Source organism: Centropristis striata, chromosome 10 (genome assembly GCF_030273125.1).
Source record: "Centropristis striata isolate RG_2023a ecotype Rhode Island chromosome 10, C.striata_1.0, whole genome shotgun sequence".
In the NCBI taxonomy this organism is placed as follows: Eukaryota; Metazoa; Chordata; class Actinopteri; order Perciformes; family Serranidae; genus Centropristis; species Centropristis striata.
Genome location: NC_081526.1, coordinates 5,643,866 through 5,667,852, shown reverse-complemented (window position 1 = coordinate 5,667,852; position 23,987 = coordinate 5,643,866). Strand labels below are relative to the sequence as shown.

At 34.8% G+C, this 23,987-nt stretch overlaps 1 protein-coding gene across 1 annotated transcript; it reads right to left on the bottom strand.

Annotated features, from left to right (window-relative positions):
• Positions 1–285: 285 nt before the first annotated feature.
• LOC131978788 (sorting nexin-4-like) lies at positions 286–23,962 on the bottom strand. Its single transcript, XM_059342554.1, has 14 exons — positions 23,832–23,962; positions 20,119–20,243; positions 18,758–18,899; positions 15,665–15,814; positions 11,253–11,300; positions 10,975–11,030; positions 10,092–10,164; positions 9,797–9,858; positions 9,148–9,213; positions 7,743–7,832; positions 4,832–4,931; positions 3,680–3,825; positions 760–874; positions 286–584 (listed from the first exon to the last, which is right to left on the bottom strand). Exons 1-14 carry the CDS (start codon positions 23,928–23,930, stop codon positions 537–539), a joined length of 1,320 nt encoding a protein of 439 aa, XP_059198537.1. The 5' UTR covers positions 23,931–23,962; the 3' UTR covers positions 286–536.
• Between the last annotated feature and the right edge of the window lie 25 nt (positions 23,963–23,987).

The following is a 23,987-nucleotide window of genomic DNA, read 5'->3' as shown; positions in this document are numbered from 1 at the left end:
GCACTTTGGGAAATGCACTTTATTACATTATCGGGAAGTTATTACATTATCAGGATTTATTACATTTTCAATGGACTCAAGTGCAGATTTTTATTACATTATCAGGAAGTTATTACATTATCAGGTTCTACAGGACTGTTGTAGAACCTGATAATGTAATAAATTCCCGAAAATGTAACAAAAATCTGCACTTGAGTCCATTGAAAATGTAATAAAACCTGATAATGTAATAACCTCCCATTCATGTTATACTTTATTACATTATTGGTAAAAAGTGTATTATGTTATTGGGAAATGCACTTTATTACATTATCGGGAAGTTATTACATTATCAGGTTTTATTACATTTTCAATGGACTCAAGTGCAGATTTTTATTACATTATTGGGGTTATTACATTATCGGGAATTTCCTACATTATCAGGTTCTACAGGGCAGTATTTGGGCTTTGATAGTCCATCTCCAAAACGCTGCTGTTTAATGACGGTCCCACTCTGAACAATGTGATTGATTATTGTTTTGGTGCAGCAGAGCGGCTCACATTTTGTTGAAACACTCCTTGGCGTTGGACCACACCTGGATTCCCTGAGACGGAGAACAAAAGAATAATTTTAGAGAAATGCAGAGGAAAAAACAAGACAATGTTTTAGAGAAACAGATTGGGAACAGAAGTGCTAAAGAATCAACGTGACAAAACGCCTGGCATCTTTAAATAGGCAATTATACAAGAACAAACACATTGTGGGAAACAGCCCCATACCTTCTTACACATGCTGATCTGCATAATGGCATAGCTGATTAGTGCTTCACGCAAATCTTTGTCCTTCTGCTCCTTGAAGCGTTCGATGTCTTCCCAGGCAGTTCGCACAAACTCTCTGAAGACACAATCACAAACAGAGACACATGCTGTTGTTGAGGAAGAGTAGAGGTGAAATAGAGACACGGTAGAGGAAGAGGAACAAACAATGTGCTAGTTGGTGTGTTACTCATTTATTTATGGGCTACTTCCTGCTCTTCTTTATGCTACAGGGCTGCCTCAAATAGGATTCAGACTTCAACCCTTTGATGCACAACATATAAACACCTTCTAATTAGGGCCGGGGCTCGATTAAAAAAATTAATCTAATTAATTAGAGGCTTTGTAATTAATTAATCGAAATTAATCGCATTTTAATCGCATATAAATATTTGACATGAGAACAGTGAGAAGTATTTTTTTCACGTGGGTTTTTAGTATACCATTGAATAATGACTGAATACATAAGCTTAAGCAACAAAAATATTGTTTATTTTTGTTCAAGTCCAAAAGACCAGTGCAATTTTTGATTAAAATGCGTCAATTTTTTTAACGCGTTAATTTTTGTGTCATTAATTAATCTTAATTAACGCGTTAAAGTCCTGGCCCTACTTCTAATACATAACATGGGTCAAAAATGACCTGCATTCATTCCCCATGTTATTTCATGATGCTGTGTTTTTGAATATTTTTTGTTTTTATTACAACGGATCATTATATCCATTTTTCCTTTCATACTTTATGAAGAAAAATAGTTTTTGTATTATTACATCAAGTTTACACACATGGGTCAAAAATGACCTCGTGCATTAGAAGTGTAGTGATACAAAAAGTGATTCACTAAATTAACAATTTGAGTATATTTGTAACTATGTTTGTCTTATTTTGAAGGTTTAACTTTTAAAGAGTTGTTAGAACCACCAGATTACATTGGAAAATCACATATTTTAACATTTGAGACTTATTAGAGCCACCAAATAATAATTTCCATTGAAAAAACACAAATTTAACAAAACCTTTGTCAGGTTTGAAATTGGTGACAACATATAAACACCTTCTAATGCACAACATGGGTCAAAAATGACCTTGTGCATTAGAATGGTAGTGATAAAAAAAAAAAAAGGGTTTTTATTCAAAAACTAAGAAATGAAAACAAAAAATTAGGATGTATGATGATTAAAAACAGGTTAATTGAGGAAAACCTGGAATACTGAATGATGAAATTAATTTATTGCAAAGATATAGAATATAAAATCTTAGTCGGGTCCCTTTAGACCCATGTTGTGCATCAAAGGGTTAAAGCAGGATTTAAACTTCCCTCATCTGTGTTTCTGCAACAGTAAATGTCATCCTCCCACGTCCGGAGGGAGTCTGTGGACCCCTATGTGGATGTCCCGGTGGACTGTACGCATAGCAAGTGGGCTCTCTGCAATCATCAAAACAACAAACACAGCAGCTCCTCTTCTAACTGTTGTGGATTTTACATTTTCTGTCCTTCTTGATTTTATGGCACATGGGAAACAACTTGTTCATTACAAACATAATCATCAATCACACATGGTAATTGTATTTATGTTTATAATATTTATATTTACATAGTAATTTACAATATACATGTATAGGTATTTACAATGTAATATATATATATATATATATATATATATATATAATTGTTTATAATATTTGTATATGACTATATTGATTATTCATATATATGTATGTATATAGATATAGAGACCTGTTAAGAAGTAGGACTCGATAAGTTTTTTTACTTCTTCCTACTCCCTTTCGAGCTTGCAGAAAGTGTCGGTCTTCTAAATTTTTTTTTTTGCTTTTTTTGTTTTGTTTTTTATTTATTCATCTATTAATATTTAAACTTGTTTTTTTTGTTGTTGTTTTTTACTTGCTTGCATGTTCGAAATAAAGACAATCAATCAATCAATCAATCAATCAACTCTAGTATTAATGAAGCCACGTAGTATGACAGAAGGCCCACTAACTCCATTTAAACAGTAATCAGGTCTCTATCCTGTTATCGATAATCCTGTCTTAACAGCTGCAACCACTTATCAACCAAAGTTGTGCCCATACAGTCCTGTTTTTTCCATTTACGTGCCATCTCCAAAATCAAACCCATGTTGTTACCCTCTGATCTGTAAAAAGTCATTCATACTCTCATATCCTCCTGTTTATATTACTATAACTCCTTAACTTCTTACTTTTTTACTCCTTTTACCTTTTATTTTCTGTGTCTGAGAATGTCTTGTGATTGTTCCTCGTCTGTCTCTTATTGTTTTTCTTTTAATTTTCTTTCACTTTTAATATTTTTTAGCCTTATGGCATCGTTCTCCTTGTGATTTAACTGTAGCTTGGACTGCTGTTACATCCCTATGTGTGCAGATTTTCCTTTGTTTGTATTTGAGGTGGTTATGGCCTGCAATTATTATTTCTTTAGTGAGTAATAATGGGAAATGTGTTCTGTTTGTTATTACAGAACTAACAATGCTAATGACTATAATGATTCTGATGACGTTGAAGTGGAAATAAACTGCTGGAGCTCACCAGGATACACAATCATTATGCCTCCTCATATTTTCACCGTGTCCTGACCGACACAACATTGTGGTCACTGCTAGAACCCTAAAAGAGCTAGCCCTACCCAGTTACCTCCTAAACAATTATTATTATTATTATTATTATATTTTTGTCTATGAGAAGTGAATCAATTCATACAAACAAAGGGCAAATTGTGTAAATATAAAACAGATTACATACTGTTTTTTACAGACGGAGGAAAAGTGTGAGGAGCAGACCAAGTGGACTACCCTCAACAGACGGCGACAAATGAGAAAAAGGTGCAGGATTGATTTATTGCTGATCTTACTGGCACTCTGAGTTCTTCTCCTTCAGCATTTCCTCTCCCTCCTGGATACTTTGCTCCAAGGCTGCCAACCTGCTCTCCCTCTGCTCCTGGCTCTCCTGGCCGAACAGTTTACTGGTCATTCCCTTCAGAGAGAAGACACGCACTGTCTGCACACACACACACACACAAACACACACACACACACACACACAAATTAATTATTTCACTCATGTCTTCATTTAACCCATTTAGGCCTAAAACGGCTGGAAAAAATGCCAGTAAAACCTCTGGGCGATTTTAAAATAACCCCCTAAAACCTGAAGTTTTTCTGTAAATTCAACAGAAGTGTCAACGCTTCCTACTAAATAATAGATTTTTCAGCCTCTGTAGCAGATAGAAATGAAATTCAAAAAGTATTTGAGAGCTTATAGCCGTTATATCTGAGCTCCCTCCGCTATAGTCGTCTTCCACCATGATTTCAGTTCTGGAAAAGTCCCATGATGCATTGCGACACTCCCACATGTATTCTCTTTTTGTGTCTTTTTTTTGTCCTTTTGTGTCTTTTTTGGTCATTTTTTAGTCATGTTGTGTCTTTTTTTGGTCATTTTGTGTCTTTTTTTTTAGTCATTTTGTGTCTTTTTTTTTAATTCATTTTGTGTCTTTTTTTGTCATTTTTTAGTCATGTTGTGTCTTTTTTTAGTCATTTTGTGTCTTTTTTTGTCATTTTGTGTCTTTTTTTTAGTCATTTTGTGTTTTTTTTTGTCTTTTTTTAGTCATGTCGAGTCTTTTTTTTTTCATTTTGTGTCTCTTTTGGTCATTTTGTGTCTTTTTGTAGTCATTTTGTGTCTTTTTTTGTGATGAATTGCATTTCATTGGCCAAGAGACTGAAAATAGGTGGAAAAAACTACAAATACTACAAAACGATGTATCCGCTTTCCCAGCCTTAATGGTAGAAAAACGCAAGAGCGCCCCCGGTTTTAATGGTAAAAATGCGATAATGCTTTCCCGGCTTAAATGGGATAATAGGATCACAATGCTTTAAACACATGCTTAATTCTGATCATTTTAATTTCTTGTGTGGGGTTATTTGCATTTTTGTGTACTTGTTACTTGCCCAGAAAGTGTATGAGAAAGTGAGACATGATAAGAGAGTGTGCTTTTGTTGTGCGTTACCCCGGTAGCCAGCTCTTCTTTCTGTTGTTTCTTATGGGCGAGGTCCTGAGCTGCCATCTCCAATTCATACTGGATCAACTCGTGTTTCCTACATACTGACCTTCATTCACAAACACACAGAAGGGTTTTATTTAAGAAGTTGAAGATTAAAATTTTAATCCCAAAATGTGTAGTCCTATAACATTGTTGCTTTCTGATAATAATAATATGTATACAGTCAAACTGAAATTCTACACACTTCCATTAGGGAAAATAATAAAATATGATGTAGCTGGCTTCCTGTTAATCAGGAACCCTAACAGCAGTTGCTTGTTGACAACCACAGGTCTTTTATGGTTTGCTTTACATATGCTACCAAACATTTGCATTAGCGCTGCCATCTGTTGCTGTGTTTTGAATAGAGAGATAAAGAACACTGAGGCAGAAACACATCAAATGAATGCTGTAGTATTTACCAGACATCTATAAAACCTGCCGGAGAAAAGTCTGAACCTCTGGTGTTGCCCTGTTGTGACCCTATTTTGGTTGAGCGTACACTACAGGCCAAAAGTTTGGAAGCAACTTAAATTTTCTGTTCACAATTGCTTTCTTAAAAACCAGTATGGATTCCTTGGATTTTTGGATGTTTACTGCATGATCAGACTTCACCTTTATTGAATTGAACCATTTAGGTATACATTAATCTTTAGGTATACATTAATGTTACCAGACTATTACTGAATAAATGTTAACAAAAGTTTTAGTGTTGAGAAGATTTGGAAGAGTCACAACTTCAGTGTAAAAGTAAAAAACAAATCACAGTTTAGCTCTTTGGCTTTTGAGAGTTTGGATACAAAAATCCCAATAAATCTCAACTGTGTTTATATCTCTGACAAACTACCACAGAAATGTCTAAAATTGAAGCAGCTGAGTAAAGAAACAAGAGTTCAGATTTATACATTAAGGAAAGAAGGATACACAAAGTCTAAGCAATAAAAACCCAAAGACCTGATAATTATAGCTTAAATGTGTTCTAATAAGTGACTCTTTACATAATAATTATGTTTATTTTGTTGCAAAGTATAGCAATGAAACTATGATCTTTTTTTGTACAAATTTGATCTTGCTTCCAAACTTTTGGCCTTTATTGTACATCAAATTCTAGAGACTGTGTTTTCAACAAAAATAACTTTTTGTTTCAATTTGTTATATTTGGTGGATCTATTCTAGAGGAACTGGAGTGGAGGAATAAAGATACATATTTACTGAGAATATTATGGTGGCCTGTAAGAAATCAATAACAAAGAAATGGCTGAAGAGAGAGGCACCTAGTGCAGATGAATGGATTGATATTGTGTAATTACTTTCAATTTAAGAACACAAAAAGAGGAATTTATTGAAAATTGGCAAAAATTGATTACATATGTCTCTACCATAAAACCAGACTTCAGGTAATCTCAGATTGGACTCAGATCAGAATACTTTAAAAAAACATTTTTTAGGGTGTTTTCCAATCCCCTTTTCATTTTTTTTTTTTACACTTTTACTTTTCCCTTGATATTTTCTGTATTTATGTATCTATAGGTCTTCATGTTGATCATTTGTTTGTTCATTTACATGTAAAATCAAAAACCAATAAAAAGGACAAAAATGACAAAACAAAAGAAAAGTCCAAACATCAAAATATGATCAAAATGGAGTGTGGAAAATGAAGTTTTATCCCTATAGCTGATCAGATTACATAATCAGACATTAAACAGCAACAACACCACGAACCAGGAGGAATATTATCCTTTAATTGTCCGTCCAATCAAAGCTGCAATAATGTTTTTTTTAATCAGCAGCAGCTAATTCTCGCAATTAATCAATCATCTTTTAAATATCAGAAAACAGGGATAATATCTACTGCAACCATCAAATGGAATTATTTGCCGGAAAATGACTTGCACAATTAATCCATTATCTAGAAAGTTGATGATTAAATTTCTTTCAATCAACAAAATGAATTATTTAATTTAATCCTGGCAGCTCTAAACAAATTAAAAATCACCTCCTCCTGAGTCTGACGTAATTTCAGCCTTAAAGGTCAGTTATCTACATAACAAACAGTCAAGAACACTCCAGCAGACTTAACATACATACAGTTAGTATGTATGATGCTTTAATGTCTATTCTGCTACAACACATGTGGTGACATTTATTAAAACTAAATGGTAATAAAGTCAGCTTACTTACAGTCTATTCTGTCAATACAGATAAAGAGCATTAGCTAATGTACTTACACTGCAGGCCAAAAGTTTGGAAGCAAGAACAAATTTGTACAAAAAAGATCATAGTTTCATTGCTACTTTGCAACAAAATAAACATGAATATTGTATAAAGAGTCACTTATTAGAACACATTTTGACTATTTATCAGGTCTTTGGGTTTTTTTATTGCTTAGACTTTGTGTATCCTTCTTTCCTTAATATATAAATCTGAACTCTTGTTTCTTTTGTCAGAGATATGAACACAGTTAAGATTTATTGGGATTGTTGTATCCAAACTCTCAAAAGCCAAAGAGCTAAAGTGAATAATGCAAACTGTGATTTGTTTTTTTTAACTTTTGCACTGAAGTTTTGACTCTTCCAAATCTTCTCAACCCTAAAACTTTTGTTAACATTTATTCAGCAATGGTCTGCTAACATCAATCTATACCTAAAGGTCGATTGAGGAAAATGGTTTAATTCAATAAAGGTAAAGTCTGATCTTGTAGTAAACACATCCATAAATCCAAAGAATCCAGACTGGTTTTTAAGAAAGACATTGTAAACAGAAAATTTAAGTTGCTTCCAAACTTTTGGCCTGTAGTGTATATTATATGAAAGCTTCTTGTTTGGCCTGGAATAGATACATCTATCTGTCTGTGTTTTAAAGATATATAAACACTTACCTGACAGCGTCAGTGTAGAAAAGGTATTCTTTCAGTTGGTCGGCGTAATGCTCCTCTTCCTCCAGAATGTCGTCTATTGATGCAGCATACCTGAGAACCAGTCAGTCATAATGAACCAATGCAACGGCCTTGTATTATTGCAAGAAAGGTGCTTTTGCAGAATATTATAATGTCACAGTGAACCTTTGACTTTTTTTGATTTCTTAACTACCATTTTATCCTGAAGATGTATTTTGTGAGTCACAGTGAACTTGTCCTTCAACTTCTAATATCAAATCAGGTATTCATAGCATCTAGTGTGTTATTTGAAAAAAAATCCCTGCAAGTGTTCTTGAGATATCTACAAGAATGGAACAGACACAAGGTCACAGTGACTTTACCCGTAGATCAGGGGTCTCAAACTCAAATTACCTGGGGGCCGCTGGAGGCAGTATCATAATGACCAAAAAAAGACACAAAATGACAACAACAAAAAAGACACAAAATTACTAAAAAAAAAGACACAAAATGACAAAAAACAAACAAAATGACCCAAAAAATACACAAAATTACTAAAAAAAGACACAAAATTATTAGAAAAAGACACAAAATGACCAAAAAAAGACACAAAATGACAAAAAAGACACAAAATGACACAAAAAATACAGAAAATTACTAAAAAAGACACAAAATTATTAGAAAAAGACACACAAATATTAGAAAAAGACACAAAATGACCAAAAAAAGACACAAAATGACAAAAAAGACACAAAATGACCCAAAAAAGACACAAAATGACTAAAAGAAAGACACAAAATGACAAAAAAGACACAAAATGACACAAAAAATACAGAAAATTACTAAAAAAGACACAAAATTATTAGAAAAAGACACACAATTATTAGAAAAAGACACAAAATGACCAAAAAAAGACACAAAATGAGAAAAAAGACACAAAATTATCAAAAAAAGACAAAAAATTACAAAAAAAGACACAAAATTACCCCAAAAAAGGGCACAAAATGACATTAAATAACATTTCCACTTCTTGCAGTAACAACAACATGGCAGATAATAAACGCTCCGGTAGCAGCTGCCTTTCTTTTTGTTAACGTCGTCATAGAAACAAGTGAAACAAAGCTCTAGCTGGACCAATAAAGGGACCTTCAACACACAACACGGTAAAGAGACATTCATATAAAACTCACATTAAACTTTCATATCAAGGTGGGGGCCATGCTTTAGACATTTGATCACCAAAATATCATCAGTTTATCCTTGAGTCCTAGTGGACATTTGTGCTAAATCTGAAGTGTTTCTGAGATACATTGTTTACAAGAATAGGGCGTACAGACATACAGACACAAATACATACGTAAACTACAGCAACCAGACTTCCTAACTGATGCATCTGTAGTCTACTTACGTGTCCATGTGGTGTCCAGCACTCTGTAGTCCGTCTCCCATCTCTTTCTCAATAGCACTCCACTCACTGGAGAGACAAATATTTAGGGTACTTAGCTTGAATTCTACAAGTCTCTAAATTCAGTCCATAAAACCTGACAACTTATTTTTTTTACGAGTTATCAACAGACGCAATTGTGTTTTGTGTGCTACCATTTGTTCATAAATATATATAGCAATTTATTTAATTTACAAAATTCCTCTCAAAGCTTCAAATTTGTTTTGTTTTTTTGCTAACCATCTCAATAATATCAAGTGGAAAGCCCATAGATACAGGGGGGAAAATATAAAATTCATCCTCGTGTAAAATATGAGGTTTCATTATTGCTTTTATTTTTCTATTATCATTCTGTTCTTTTGTTGATTTCAAGCATAAATTAACATGTATCTTCTTTATTTTTGTATGTGAACGAAAGAAAAAAAAAAACAATAAAGAGAAGTTGAAAAAAAAAGGTTTCTACAAGCAAATGTACATGTCATAAAATGTCTGGATACAATATGTACACTAAATGTATTTTTATTAATTAATTAATGGCTTGTTGATGTGTTGTTTTGTTAAAATGTAGTGCCCTTTTTTAGGCCAAAATTATGTAAAATTAATTATTTCTCACCTGAAGACTCGGCCGTAGTTACCGTGAACCTTGTAAACTCCATACAGCCGGTCTGCTACTTTCTACAATAAAGACAAACATCATAATTACATTATGGACAGTCAGAAAAAGAATAATTCAGTTCCAAAAAGAAATGCAGTTAGTGCTCACAGAACACTCAGGAGTTGTCAGGGTAAATGTCAGTGAAATATATTGCCTATGTTTTATAACACAGTATGCAAAACTGCAAAAAGACAGAAATTAAAATACACATGTAGGTGTGTGTTTGTGTGTGTTCGTTTATGCCAAAACTCACCGCTCGAACCCTCAGTAGCTGAGAGATGACGGTGGTCAGCTCATCACTGTACTGTTTCAGCGCTGTAAACCGCCTGCAGAACACAACACATGAATCAGTGTGAAATCTGATAAGAAAATCTAATCAATGTTGCTCTTTTACCTGTTTTTCCACTGTGATGATTCATTTTTAATTAAGTACACTACAGGCCAAAAGTTTGGAAGCAACTTAAATTTTCTGTTCACAATGGCTTTCTTAAAAACCAGTATGGATTCTTTGGATTTATGGATGTGTTTACTGCATGATCAGACTTTACCTTTATTAAATTAAACCATTTTCCTCAATTTACCTTTAGATATACATTAATGTTAGCAGACCATTGCTGATTAAATGTTAACAAAAGTTTTAGGGTTGAGAAGATTTGGAAGAGTCACAACTTCAGTGCAAAAGTAAAAAAACAAATCACAGTTTGCATTATTCACTTTAGCTCTTTGGCTTTTGAGAGTTTGGACACAAAAATCCCAATAAATCTCAACTGTGTTCATATCTCTGACAAAAAAAAACATAGTTCAGATTTATACATTAAGGAAAGAAGGAAACATAAAGTCTAAGCAATAAAAACCCAAAGACCTGAAAATTATAGTCAAAATGTGTCCTAATAAGTGACTCTTTACATAATAATCACGCTTATTTTGTTGCAAAGTATAGCAATGAAACTATGATCTTTTTTTGTACAAATTTGTTCTTGCTTCCAAGCTTTTGGCCTGTAGTGTACTCATTAACAATTCTAAATAAGAGAAGATTCAATATTCTGACTAACTCTCCTGCTTTGTATAAACCCTGGTGAAATGTTTAATTGGCAAATGAAAAGTAAACATTTTGTCTGTGTATATTTTATACGTACTTGTCAGGGTTCTTGACTCTGAACATGGCACTCAGAGACTTGAGTCTGGAGTCTGCCTGGTTGGGAACAGGATGATACACTCATTAAAAGGGGTTTATTTTGCATACAGCATACAGGAGAGTCTATGAAGAGGTGCTTGTGATATGATCCAGTGTGCCAATCATAAAACAAGTGGCTGAAACACTGACAATGTTATTTCACAGCTAAATAATCTGTCAAGGGATTAAACAGACAATGTACTATCCCACTTAATGTATAAAGTACAAATATATGTATACCTTGTCTTGGAAACCTGTCTCCAAAACGGCATCCCGCCATCCTTTTTCCTAAAGACAGATGATTGACAGATGACAGACACATGATTGACAGGATTATCAACCCCACTGTGTAAAAAAACGGGGCTTTCCAGCAGACAATTCACTTCAACACAACACCTCAAAGGGCTGCACTTGATTGAGCATGTTGCTCCAGGCTGCAGGGAAAAAATGAAACATAAATCTTGAAGTTGAGCCAAAGGTGTATCAAGTGGCAAGGCTGCATGGGAGGATTTCTCACCTTGGGAAAGTTAACCAGGGGAGCAGTCATTTTCACTTCAGTACCAACAGAAATGAATAAGTAAGAAGTGAATAAGATGTATGTACTGGTATGATTTCTACCTGGTATTGGCACATGCAATATCGCTGTGGGCTTTTTGTATTCATGTCACTAAGATCATTGTGTGGGTCATGTTCGAAACTGCAAATGTACTGGTTTAATGTATGATCTGAAATAGAGAAGATATCGGGCTTAGAACTGGAGATGAACCCTGTATCTCTCATACTGGGTCTCCCAAGCCGACTCTTAACATCCAAACGTAATAAGAGGTTGTATTGTATTCTTACCTATGCAGCGAGGAAGAATATTTAGAATAGAATATTGTTTTAGAAAAGAATATTGGGTTTTTTTTTGTCATTTTGTGTCTTTTTTGGTCATTTTGTGTCTTTTTTGGTCATTTCGTGTCTTTTTTTGGTAATTTTGTGTCTTTTTTTGATCATTTTGTGTCTTTTTTTTGTCATTTTGTTTCCTTTTTTTGGTCATTTTGTGTCTTTTTTTAGTCATTTTGTGTCTTTTTTGGGCATTTTGTTTCCTTTTTTGGTCATTTTGTTTCTTTTTTGGGCCATTTTGTGTCTTTGTCGGTCAATTTGTGACTTTTTTTGATCATTTTGTGTCATTTTATGGTCAATTTGATTCTTTTTGGAGTAATTTTGTGTCTTTTCTGACAAATCCCAAGGAGTCTCTGGCTTGAAGCTGACTGTTACACACTCAGGAGGTCAGAATGGACCTTGAAACTGATAGCAAAGGACTTAGATTAAAAGTAACAATAAAATATAAAATATATATATAAATGTGCAAACAGAGAGATGTTTTAGTTGTCTGCTTCATTATTTGTCCAAAATTCGTTATATCAACTGAGTTTGTATGATCTGATCTGTGAGATTATGTTCAGTGAGACAACATGATGTTAAATTGGGGGTCGCGACTCAAAAAGGTTGAGAACTACTATATTAGAGTACCTTACATTTATATTGCATTCAAAAACAGACCAATTCTATAAAGTGTGGGAGTATAATTTATACGGATCTGAGCTGATGTTTTTTTTTTGTTTTGGTTTGTTTGTTTTGTTTATTTATTTTGCTTCTTATTTCTGTGAACCATATTATGCAACCATCCTTTACTTGTGAAAAAAATATTGTTTAAAAAAAAAAAAAAAAAAAAGATCATTGTGTGGGTACCACAGGGTAGTGGGGCGGATTAGCTGAACAATCGTTCACTTTGTGATAAAAGCATGAAATTTGGTAGATGTGTTGGTGAATATGTTTCGAACAAATCTGGATATTGGGCCACCTCAAAAGCGCCCCCTAGTGGCCGTGGCAGGCATTTGTTATACAAATAAATCAATGATGAATAAAAACTGCCCTTTTAATAATACCAACTGGTGATGAATTGTATATTGTTGGAAAGCCTGATTAGTCACCTTTACAACGAGGTACAGCTTGTAAGGATCGTGCATTCATGGAATGAGCAACGGGGCTAAACGTGTGGGTAGCACCCCCCAAAAATGTGCATCCCTGTGGGGCGGATTAGCTCAATAAATCACAAGAATTGCTTATTTTGTGATAGAAGCACACAATTTGGTGGATGTGTTGGTGGATATGTTTCAAACAAATCTGTATATTAGGCCATCGCAAATTTGCCCCCTAGTGGCCATAGCAGTCATTTTCTTCGTTAAAATTACAAAAAATATTTAAATTCTTTCTTAAAATATTTAAAAAATGTAAACTAAATATACAAACGTAAATTAAAAAATGCAAATACCCATATTAAATTAACAAAAATCCAGTTAGACACTCTTTCAGTTATTTTTCCTGCCCCACCACAATCGGGCTAGCCATCGAGCTAGCTAGCAAATGAGCTAGCTAGCATTTGCTTCCTGGGACAAGCAGTGGAGTGGACTGTCCATCAAGGTATGTCTAAATATTTTATTTCACCTGTTATAATTATGAATAAAATATGCTATGAACATCATAAAGGCTAAAGAGAAAAACAATCATCATGGGCCTTGGCGGAAAAGTAAATTAGCAAGATAGCAAAAATAGGTACTTAAGCTAGCTAGTTAGCTTGGAACATGTATCAGTGGCTGTTGGGTGTGAAAGCTTAATAAGACACTGTTAAATTATGTCCTGTGGAATGTGGACATCTCTCTCTGCACACACACACACACACACACACTATATGTAATGTCTCCTTTGCCCATGTGGTTCTTTTTTTCTTTTTTTAAATGTATTTTATAACTCCATCACAGTTAGTCAGGCGGCTTAGGACCAGATTTGAGAAGAAAGGGGACACGCCGGACAAAAGCACCAACATTTTTCCACATGCTCTCTATCACCAAAGGTTTCAACTTTTGGGAGGAGCCACTTCATCAAGATTGCAGATAGGAGACGGCAGCCATATAAGCCATAAGTCTATGAGAACCAATATATCTTCCAAGCCACTTAGAAGGTCAATCTTGGTGTCAAAATATACATTTTCTGGGTCAAAGAATCATTTAAAGCTATTGAGAATATCACTGGATGACTCACTGTAAATAATTTGTTGATCAAGATCTGACATGAGATGAAAGCGTACCCTTGATTATTTTGAGCAGTGTACATGGCAGCTAATCCACACTCTCCCGTGAACATTGATTCCAAATAGTTTCAACTCAGGATACCCTGCTGCAGCACTTGAAGCGAGTTGCCCAGTCTGAGTGAAAATGAACATATCTATTTGATCAAATAATCATCTAGTGATATTCTCAATAGCTTTAAATGATTCCTGGACCCAGAAAATGTATATTTTGACACCAAGATTGACCTTCTAAGTGGCTTGGAAGATATAGCATTTCTCATAGACTTTATATGGCTGCCATCACCGCAATCTTGATGAAGTGGCTCCTACTAAAAATTGAAACCTATAATGATAGAGAGTATGTGGAAAAAATGTGGTGCTCTTGTCCGGCGTGTCCCCTTTATTTGGCTAAGCCGCCTGACTAAGTCACACACCTCAGTACAAGGATTTTGCCAGAAAGAGTAACCTGCTACAAGTAACCCTAGTAGAATTTTTAAAATGTATGATTTTTTTCTCTGTCTAAAAGTGTTTTGTTTTTATTGTTGCAGGTCATACAATATTGAAAATTATTTTTTCTTTTTAAGGAGCAACAGAAGAATACAAGCCAAAGAGGAGGCCGTAGCCTGTGAATGGGAATATCAAGACCTAATAAAATGTTATACAAAGTTAATGTTCTTTTCTATTAGACTGTAATAAAGCTTTTGTCACTTTAACATGTCTCTAAATTATATTTGTGGTGCTGAAAACGTGAAACAGCAGCTGTAGGGTAGGCAAAGCATTCCTCGCCAGTAACCACCGGCTTTTAAATGGCCATTTTAAAAAATGGCCGCCACAGCCATCATAATTTTTTTTGCGATGGCCCAATATCCAGATTCATTAAACATGTATTCAGCAATGAGTGTACCAAATTTGATGCTTTTATCACAAAATGAACGATTGTTCAGCTAATCCGCCCCACTACACAGGGGATGCACATTTTTGGGGGGTGCTACCCACACGTTTAGCCCCGTTGCTCATTCCATGAATGCACGATCCTTACAAGCTGTACCTCGTTGTAAAGGTGACTAATCAGGCTTTCCAACAATATACAATTCATCACCAGTTGGTATTATTAAAAGGGCAGTTTTTATTCATCATTGATTTATTTGTATAACAAATGCCTGCCACGGCCACTAGGGGGCGCTTTTGAGGTGGCCCAATATCCAGATTTGTTCGAAACATATTCACCAACACATCTACCAAATTTCATGCTTTTATCACAAAGTGAACGATTGTTGTAAAATATTGAGCTAATCCGCCCCACTAGGGGGGTGTCACTCCTATAAAGAAACGGTTCAGCCTCCATTTTTTCCGCTGCAGTGTGATATCCATTCTTTGTCTGTATCCTCCCACCAGAGCACCCTGGTGCATTGTTTTGCCACAGTGCTATTGTCAGTTTAAAATCCCTGTTAGATTGTGAGTGTGCATATCTGCTTATGTATGGCAGGAGAATTCAATGGGACATTATGTGGAACGTGTTGAATAATGCTTAAGCACCAACCTCTGTCAGAAAGAGGAAGAAGATTTTGTCGCTGGAGAGGACAGGGTGTGATGCAACACGCAGCAGGAAGTTTTCAAGGCCCACTCTCCGCCGCTCAACAAAGTCTGGGTCGAGGTTGTCTGCTGACAGCTTGTGCCACACAAACTCAGCCTACAAGAGACACAGACAGGGAGTAAAAAGAAAAAAGTGATGAATACCAGCTTAAAAAGACAACCTTGTGTATACCATGGTTTCTGCTACATTCATTTAGCGGCAGTGGCAATATACAAAAACAAGTAAAACTTAATAAATAATAAAGGAAAAAGCTCTTGTTGGTCGAGACTTTAGTATTTCAACTGTTAGTAGCCAAGACAGACTTTAATGAGGACTACATTTACAAAGGCCAATGTGACTTCAAAGTGAGTACACCTCCTTAGAGTGTCAATAAAATTTGGTTTAATCCCAAAAAGCTAAACTCTGTACACCGTTAGTATTAATTACTAACCTTTGAATAACTTGCTGTTGCTAAACATACGTAGCTTTCAAAATAAGAGCACATAGATGTGTTAACAGAATCCACCTCAGCATGATTTAAATATCCAATGATTAAGATCAATGTATATGATGGAATAGTGGCATTAGAACAGGGGTCTCAAACTCAAACTACCTGGGGGCCGCTGGAGGCATTATCAAAATGACCAAAAAAGACACAAAATTACTAAAAAAAAGACACAAAATGACAAAAAAAAAAAAAAGACAAAAAAAGACACAAAATGACCAAAAAAGACACAAAATGACCAAAAAAAAGACACAAAATGACCCTAACCCTAACCCAAAAAAGAAAGATAATTACCATAAAAGACACAGAATTATTTAAAAAAAGACACAAAATTACTAAAAAAAAGACACAAAATGACAAAAAAAAAAAAGACAAAAAAAGACACAAAATGACCAAAAAAGACACAAAATGACCAAAAAAAAGACACAAAATGACCCTAACCCTAACCCAAAAAAGTCAGATAATTACCATAAAAGACACAGAATTATTTAAAAAAAGACACAGAATTATTTAAAAAGTCACAAAATTATTAAAAAAAAGACAAAATTACCAAAAAAGTAATTAAAGGGACCTTACACACACAACATGGTAAAGTGCCATTCATATAAAACTCACATTAAACTTTCATATCAAGGTGGGGGCCACAAAATATCGCCACGAGGGCCGCAATTGGCCCACGGGCCGCAAGTTTGATACCCATGCATTAGAATGTGCGAGAGGCCACCAAATGTGGGCTTTTACAGCAAAAATTGCAGCCTCATAGTCTCACACTATGAGATCCTGTGGGAAACACTGGTTATAAAGCTTGTTTTGCAGTCGAGTGTCATTTTCTATACTCTCTAAATTGCCGATTGATTTTTTCACACGCAGACCATCCAGGGAACAAATAACCCTTTACCCCCGCTGCTGAAAAAAATCATAGAGGAAACACTGTTTACCATCTACTATCAGGAAGAAACTGAGAAAAAAACTATGAGAAATAGGCTAAATAAATGTCATGAAACAACTATAGATGAAGTAGTTCTCTCACAAAAAGACATTTGTTTTACCCTGCACCTTAATTACACATAGCAGCCTTGCAGCCGTTCCCAAGTGGAACATAATGACACTGAGAGAGCCCATAAATGAGTTTAGTGACTCCAGTTTATAGGCAGTGATATATAAACTAAATACGAATGGCCTGTCAGGCATTAATGGCTCTTGTGGTTAGTCCATTTATAAACAAACATAATATTTTGTCCGTCACGTTATCATATTGCTGTCTTCTAATAATACCAGAGAATGTCTGTGTTTCTTTCTAGAGCTTGTTCAACAGGGCAAGGGTAAAAAAAGAAAATATATATATTCATTGAATGCAATTTAAATGGGACAGTCCAACATTTGGGGGTTTCCACCCCAATCTATTTCTTTTGTGAGACAAAAATTAATGAAACATAGTCATGGAAAACATTATTAGACCACCCTTGAGATGTGAAAATCAATTGAAAAATGAGTTAATAGATCACAGATGGTGGACAAATTTGCTAAAACGGGTTGCCAGATTTTTTTCTTTGGTTAATATACCTGGGCTGCCAGCTTAAGTGAATTAAGTGAATTCCCTGTTTCTAATGCAATACAAGTTGGTTTTAGTGCCATGACTAACTGACTGGTTGCTGATGTCGGCTACTTTTTAATTCGCTACGTGTCATAATGACAGATGCCGGTCAGCCAGTCAGGAGTCAGCATAAAAACTAACTGGTTGAAGCTCATGTGGGTGATTCTTATGAAGCCAGTCTAAGTTCTGTCTGTGAAGATTATAAGGACATACTTTATTAAACTAAATATATTTCACTTTTATATGAATGAACAATATAACCAAAATGAGGCACAATTCATTGTTTTGTGTTAAAATAATTTTTTCTATATTTTTCAAACATATTTTTGATTCACAATTTCATTACTGTAATGCGTCCAGATAAAAATGTCATGGTTTTCTCACACTTATATACAATAAATATTTAATGAACTTTATAAAAATAAATATACATTTGTTTAAAAATGTATAATTTAACAAAATATAATCAGATATAATGGTTTTTGACAATGTATAAACAACAAAATCTGAATGAAAATTGATTAAAAATGGTTATATGTTATGGTAATGATAGAAGTGTTTGCATTAAAAATGTGTATATTTTAATAATTACATACATTTTGGTGATACCAGCTACCCTTGAGCACATTTTACTGCTTGCCAAGGAAAAAAAAACATTTGTTTTTGCTTTTTTTTTTATTTAAGAATGTGTTACGGTAATGAATTTAGCTCACAATGTCTCTAAAAATGTCAGAAAATACCTTCTTTTTTTTTTTTAAATAGATTATAAATTCATATTAACAAGTGACTTTAGATTGTATTTGTTATAAAAGGTCAAAGAAAATATGTATTCAATGCTCTTGGATTATTGCTATGAGCTGCACCATGTTCATGAGAATCACCCAGATACTGGATTGGACTGGCAAAACCAAATCTTTACTAAATTATAAGTTTCCATCCACCGACAGTATGTGTCACTCACCCTTTTCTCTGGTAGTGGAGGGATGATGATGTAGGGGTAGGCTACCAGCAGGTAAGTTCTGAGCAACTCAAACTCACTGTAGCGTCTCCACAAAGTGTCAGGTGTGGCAGGTGTACCACCCTCTGGAACGGTTTCAGCTGGCCTGCAGACAGAGGAGAGGGAATAAACCATATTGTTATCCGGTGTCACATTAGAGCTAGTGTTCTTGTTCATAGTAACATGAGACACAGAATGTGCATGAACATATGACATCTAACTCAGACTTTGCCAGTGGCCTTTTCTGAGTAAGGGTGGGAAAAATTATCTTGTCATTGTGATTTAAAAGATTCAGCACCTGTGGACAAAATGACTTCATTGGAATTCAAAGAGCTCCCTTAAGTGCCAGCTAAATAGTCAAGTAATGAAGACTAATTATTTTAAAAGAGTAGGGCGCGTGTGACAAGGTAGCGAAGTAATCAGAGCAAGCAATTCAGCTCATTGATCTTGTTTCGTTAAACCAGCTTCAATAAGCACAAAAGGGCTAATTTCTCTTTTAGTAATGAAATCACAGCACCAGTAGCATTAAAATCCAATCAAATAATAAGATCCTCAGAGATTCCCAGCTCTGCTTGAGGTTGCCAAACTGCATCTCTTTGAGGAAGTATTTGAGTTAATTACTCTGAGGACACTATGAAAAAACACTGTGCAAGAGAAAGCAAATATGCCCTTTGTGCTTATTGATGGAGTGCAGGAGTAAGTGGTTTCAGTCCACTCTTCTTGTCACTGCTGTTTTTGCTGCAACACCCTGCTAAGTTGTTTGCGTAAGCTGTGTCACAAATGTCACAATAAGTGTGAAGAAAATCAGAGTTGTTTAATGTGTTGCACAAACAAGAAGTACGGTTTTTGTAAAACCACAAAAGGACATTAAATTCAGCGCTGCTGGAGGCCGTATCAAAATGACCAAAAAAAGACACAAAATGACAAAAAAAAGACACAAAATGACAGAAAAAAACCAAATTACTTTAAAAAGACACAAAATGACAAAAAAAAAGACACAAAATGACAAAAAGACACAAAATTACTAAAAAAAAAGACACAAAATGACAAAAAAGGACACAAAATGACAAAAAGACACAAAATGACAAAAAAAGACACATAATTACTAAAAAAAGACACAAAATGACAAAAAAAGACACAAAATTACTTTAAAAAGACACAAAATGACCAAAAAAAGACACAAAATGATGAAAAAAGGACACAAAATTACTAAAAAAAAAGACACAAAATGACAAAAAAGGACACAAAATGACAAAAAAAAAAGACACAAAATTACCAAAAAATACACAGAATTACAAAACCAGATACTCCAGCTTATGACCTACCTTGTTTCTATGAGGTAGACTGTATAGGTTTCCTGCATGTTAACTGTGTTCTTCCCTGTTCTCTTCTCTGCTTCCGCCACATTTATCTCCATTTTTTTCAACAGAGCTGTCCCTCTTTCCACCATCTACACAGACAAGAAAAAAAATGTGTAGGCATGAGAAAAAAAGGTATGCTACAAATGTAAGAGCAGAAAAACAACAGCAGGTGAACAGACAGGTGTGTGCAGATAACAGTGTTGTTCTCTGGGACTAAGAGAACAAAAAAATAATTATAGAACAGATTGTACCAGTCCGTGATTATGATTGGCTGAGCAGTACACCAAGCCGTTGCAATATTTCAGTATTACTGAGCCAAATAAATTGTTTCAAATTGCCAGAACGGGAACAGTCATTTATTTGTTGCCTATTATGCTCACTTTTCTCTTGCTGTGTTGTGAGTTGCTAGAGAAATCATTTTTGCTGGTTACTCAGCAAGTAATCAGGCTACATTGTAACCAATACGATATTACTCATAAGTGACAACAGCTGCAGTTGCTGGTGGTGGATAGGCCTACATTACACTGTAAAAATGTTTGTAGAAATAACAGTAAAACACTGTCAAATACATCAGAAATGGGGTGTAAAATGAAAAATTGTATATCACCGTATTAGACACTTTTAATTACTATTAATCAAAGAATAGCACCAAACTTTTTCCTTTTTTCTGTCATAAACTGGAAGAAACACCGTTTTGCTGTTAAAATATAACATTTTCATGTAAAGTCAATAGAGAAATACCATGATGTGTTTATGAATGACACAATTGCCATAAAAATAGCAGGAATATTCAGTCTAGATTACAGTTTTTGCTGATATTTACATTTAAATTTACAGCAGAAAACCATTCACTTTATTTATTACGGTGAAGTTCTGGCAACCGGAGCTGCCAGTATTTTACCGTAAATTAAACATATTATTTTTTACAGTGTAGGGCTGGGCGATATATGGATATAAAAGATATATCGATATTTTAAATGTTATATGGAATTAGACCATATCGCATATATCGATATAGTTAAAATTCTTACTAGAGTTTGTCATATTTAGTTCTTTTGTACTGTCTGTTATTCTTTTCTCATGTAAATATATTTATTTCAGGAAGAGATTGGCCTGTTTTGTTTCATAGGTTATTTTTATTTAAGATTTTTTTATTTATTTAAATGTGCACTTTATGGAGCTTTGATTTTTTTTAAAATACTCCTGTTGTTATACAGTATTTATGTTAACTTAAATAAACTTAAATAAACTACTTGTGACATGTCATATTTGACTTTGACTGAACATTTGCTTTCACTTTGTGATAAAAATATCAGGATATATATCTTATATCGATATTCAGCCTAAATATATCGGGGTATGACTTTTGGTCCATATCGCCCAGCCCTAGCCTACATATGTGGTGATAAATTAACTGCACCATGATGAAAACTTTTGTTTTTTTAACTTTCTCCTAACATTTGGTATAATAGAAAGCCCATGGGCGTTAATTCCTTGGCTCCATGTTGGCATGGATTTGTAAGACAACCTACACCAACCACTGCCTGTGAAGCACCACTGAAAAAAAAAAAAAAAATCTCTCTTATGCTGGCCTGGAGGTATAAGAAATCCTGTCTGTGCCAGGCTGCCTGGGCATTAAAAGCACAAAAAAAAACTAACGTCCCACTCCTGGCACGGTGCTTACTGCATGCTGCCCATTGCCTCTGTGTGTTGATTGGCAAAGATGCTTGGTGAAAAAAAATATTATTTTCTTGTCAACAAATTATTGCATATTTTATTGCTGTGGGTTTATTTTATGAAACATTACAAACATATGTGTTGTAACCATATTTTAAAAGCAGTCAGCCACTTGAGGCAGTGACTTACAGTGATTTTAGAACTACAGGGCTTTTAGGAATAATAATAATAATAATAATAATAATAATAATAATAATAATAATAATAATAATAATGGTTTCTCGTCACTTAAGGCTTTATTTTTTCAATCTAATGGACCAAAAATAGGGCTGGGCAATATATCGATATAAAAGATATATCGATATATTTTTAAATGTGATATGGAATTAGACGATATCGCATATATCGATATAGTTAAAAAAATGTATTTCTTTATATATAAATGCTGCCCTTACTAGGGTTTGTCATATTTAGTTATTTTGTGATGTTCGTTATACTTTTCTCATATAAATATATTTATTTCAGAGAAAGATTGGTCTATTTTATTTCATAGGCTATTTTTATTTAAGATATTTTTTATTTATTTAAATGTGCACTTTATGGTGCTTTGATTTAAAAAAAAAAAAAAGTACTCTATTTATGTTCACTTAAATAAACTGTTTCTATAAAACTACTTGTGACACGTCATATTTGGCTTTGACTTTAACTGAACATTTGCTCTCATTTTGTGATAAAAAATATCAGGATATATATTTTATTCCGCAGGTTCAAGCCCCCCTTCAGCCAGTGAATACCTGTGGGGTGGACATCAAGGTGGTGCCAAGTTATACGTATCTAGGTGTTTACCTGGATAATAAGTTGGACTGGTCCCTAAACACAGACACTCTCTACAAAAAAGGGCAGAGCCTCCTCTTTTTCTTAAGGAAGCTCAGATCTCTGGACATCTGTAGTGAGATGCTGCAGATGTTTTATCAGTCTGTGCATCACACACAGAGATGATCAGACTGGTCTAAAGAGCTGGTTCTGTGGTTGGAGCCAGGTTGGACACACTGGAGGAGGTGGTGGAGAGATGACCTGTCAACATGTTCAAGGCCATCTTGAAATACCCGGATAATCCGCTACACAAAACCTTTATGGACCAAAAGAACAGCCGTGGACGGCAGATCCTCCGGATTCAAAAGATCCTTCTCTCCTACAGACATCAGGCTGTCTCATTCTTACAGAGATTTTACCAGACTAATTGAATTTACCCTCAGGGATAAATGAAGTAATTTTGATTTGATTTTGATTTTGATTGATTGTATATCAATATCCAGCCTAAATACATTGGGTTATGACTTTTGGTCCATATTGCCCAGCCCTAACCAAAAGTCTTATTGTAATCTAAACAGACAGAGAAGCATGAAACCAGCTGAGCAGATGAACAGGCAGCTGTTTTTCTATTGGAGATCCTGCAGCACACCTCTGGACCTTTACTGGGTTATGGCAGGCGTGTGCAGGTCACAAGACAAAACATGACAACACCACCAGCTACTACTATGGTTACTACTAATAAAAACGCTGCTCATATATCCGGACCAGTCCCATTTCTCTATTAACGATCATTTAAACTGGACGTACAGGACACAAAGACACTCCGGCCAATTCAAACTAAACCAAAGTTTGAGATTAGCCTTTAGACTGGCTAGCTAGCAAGCTAACGCCAGGAGTAAAGTTTACAAAGTGTCGTTAGCTTCGAGCAAGCAACTTTAGATTACTTTGTAACTTATACGACACCTAGCAGAGCTAAATTAGTGACTAAACATGGCGTTGGAGTTGGTTAAGGTTTTAAACATTGCTGCAGCTTTGTGAAAAGGTGATTGTAAAACTGTCCGCTGCTTCACGTCTCTAACTCCACCCAGCTAACAACACGACAGGCCTGTTAGAGAAAGTTTACATGAGTGGAAACAGGCTATTAAACTTCAAACATGTGTGTCACAGAGAATAGAAAAAAGTCCGACCGTGTTTATAATGTTGTTGTCGGATTCTGACGGAGTGATATCGGTGTTACCGATCACAGCTACTTCTTCTTCGTTAGTCCCGCAGTCTGCCATCATCATCTGCTGCTGCTGTCAGCTGAGCTGGCAGGCTGGCTCCTCTGGTCTGCGCATGCGCGG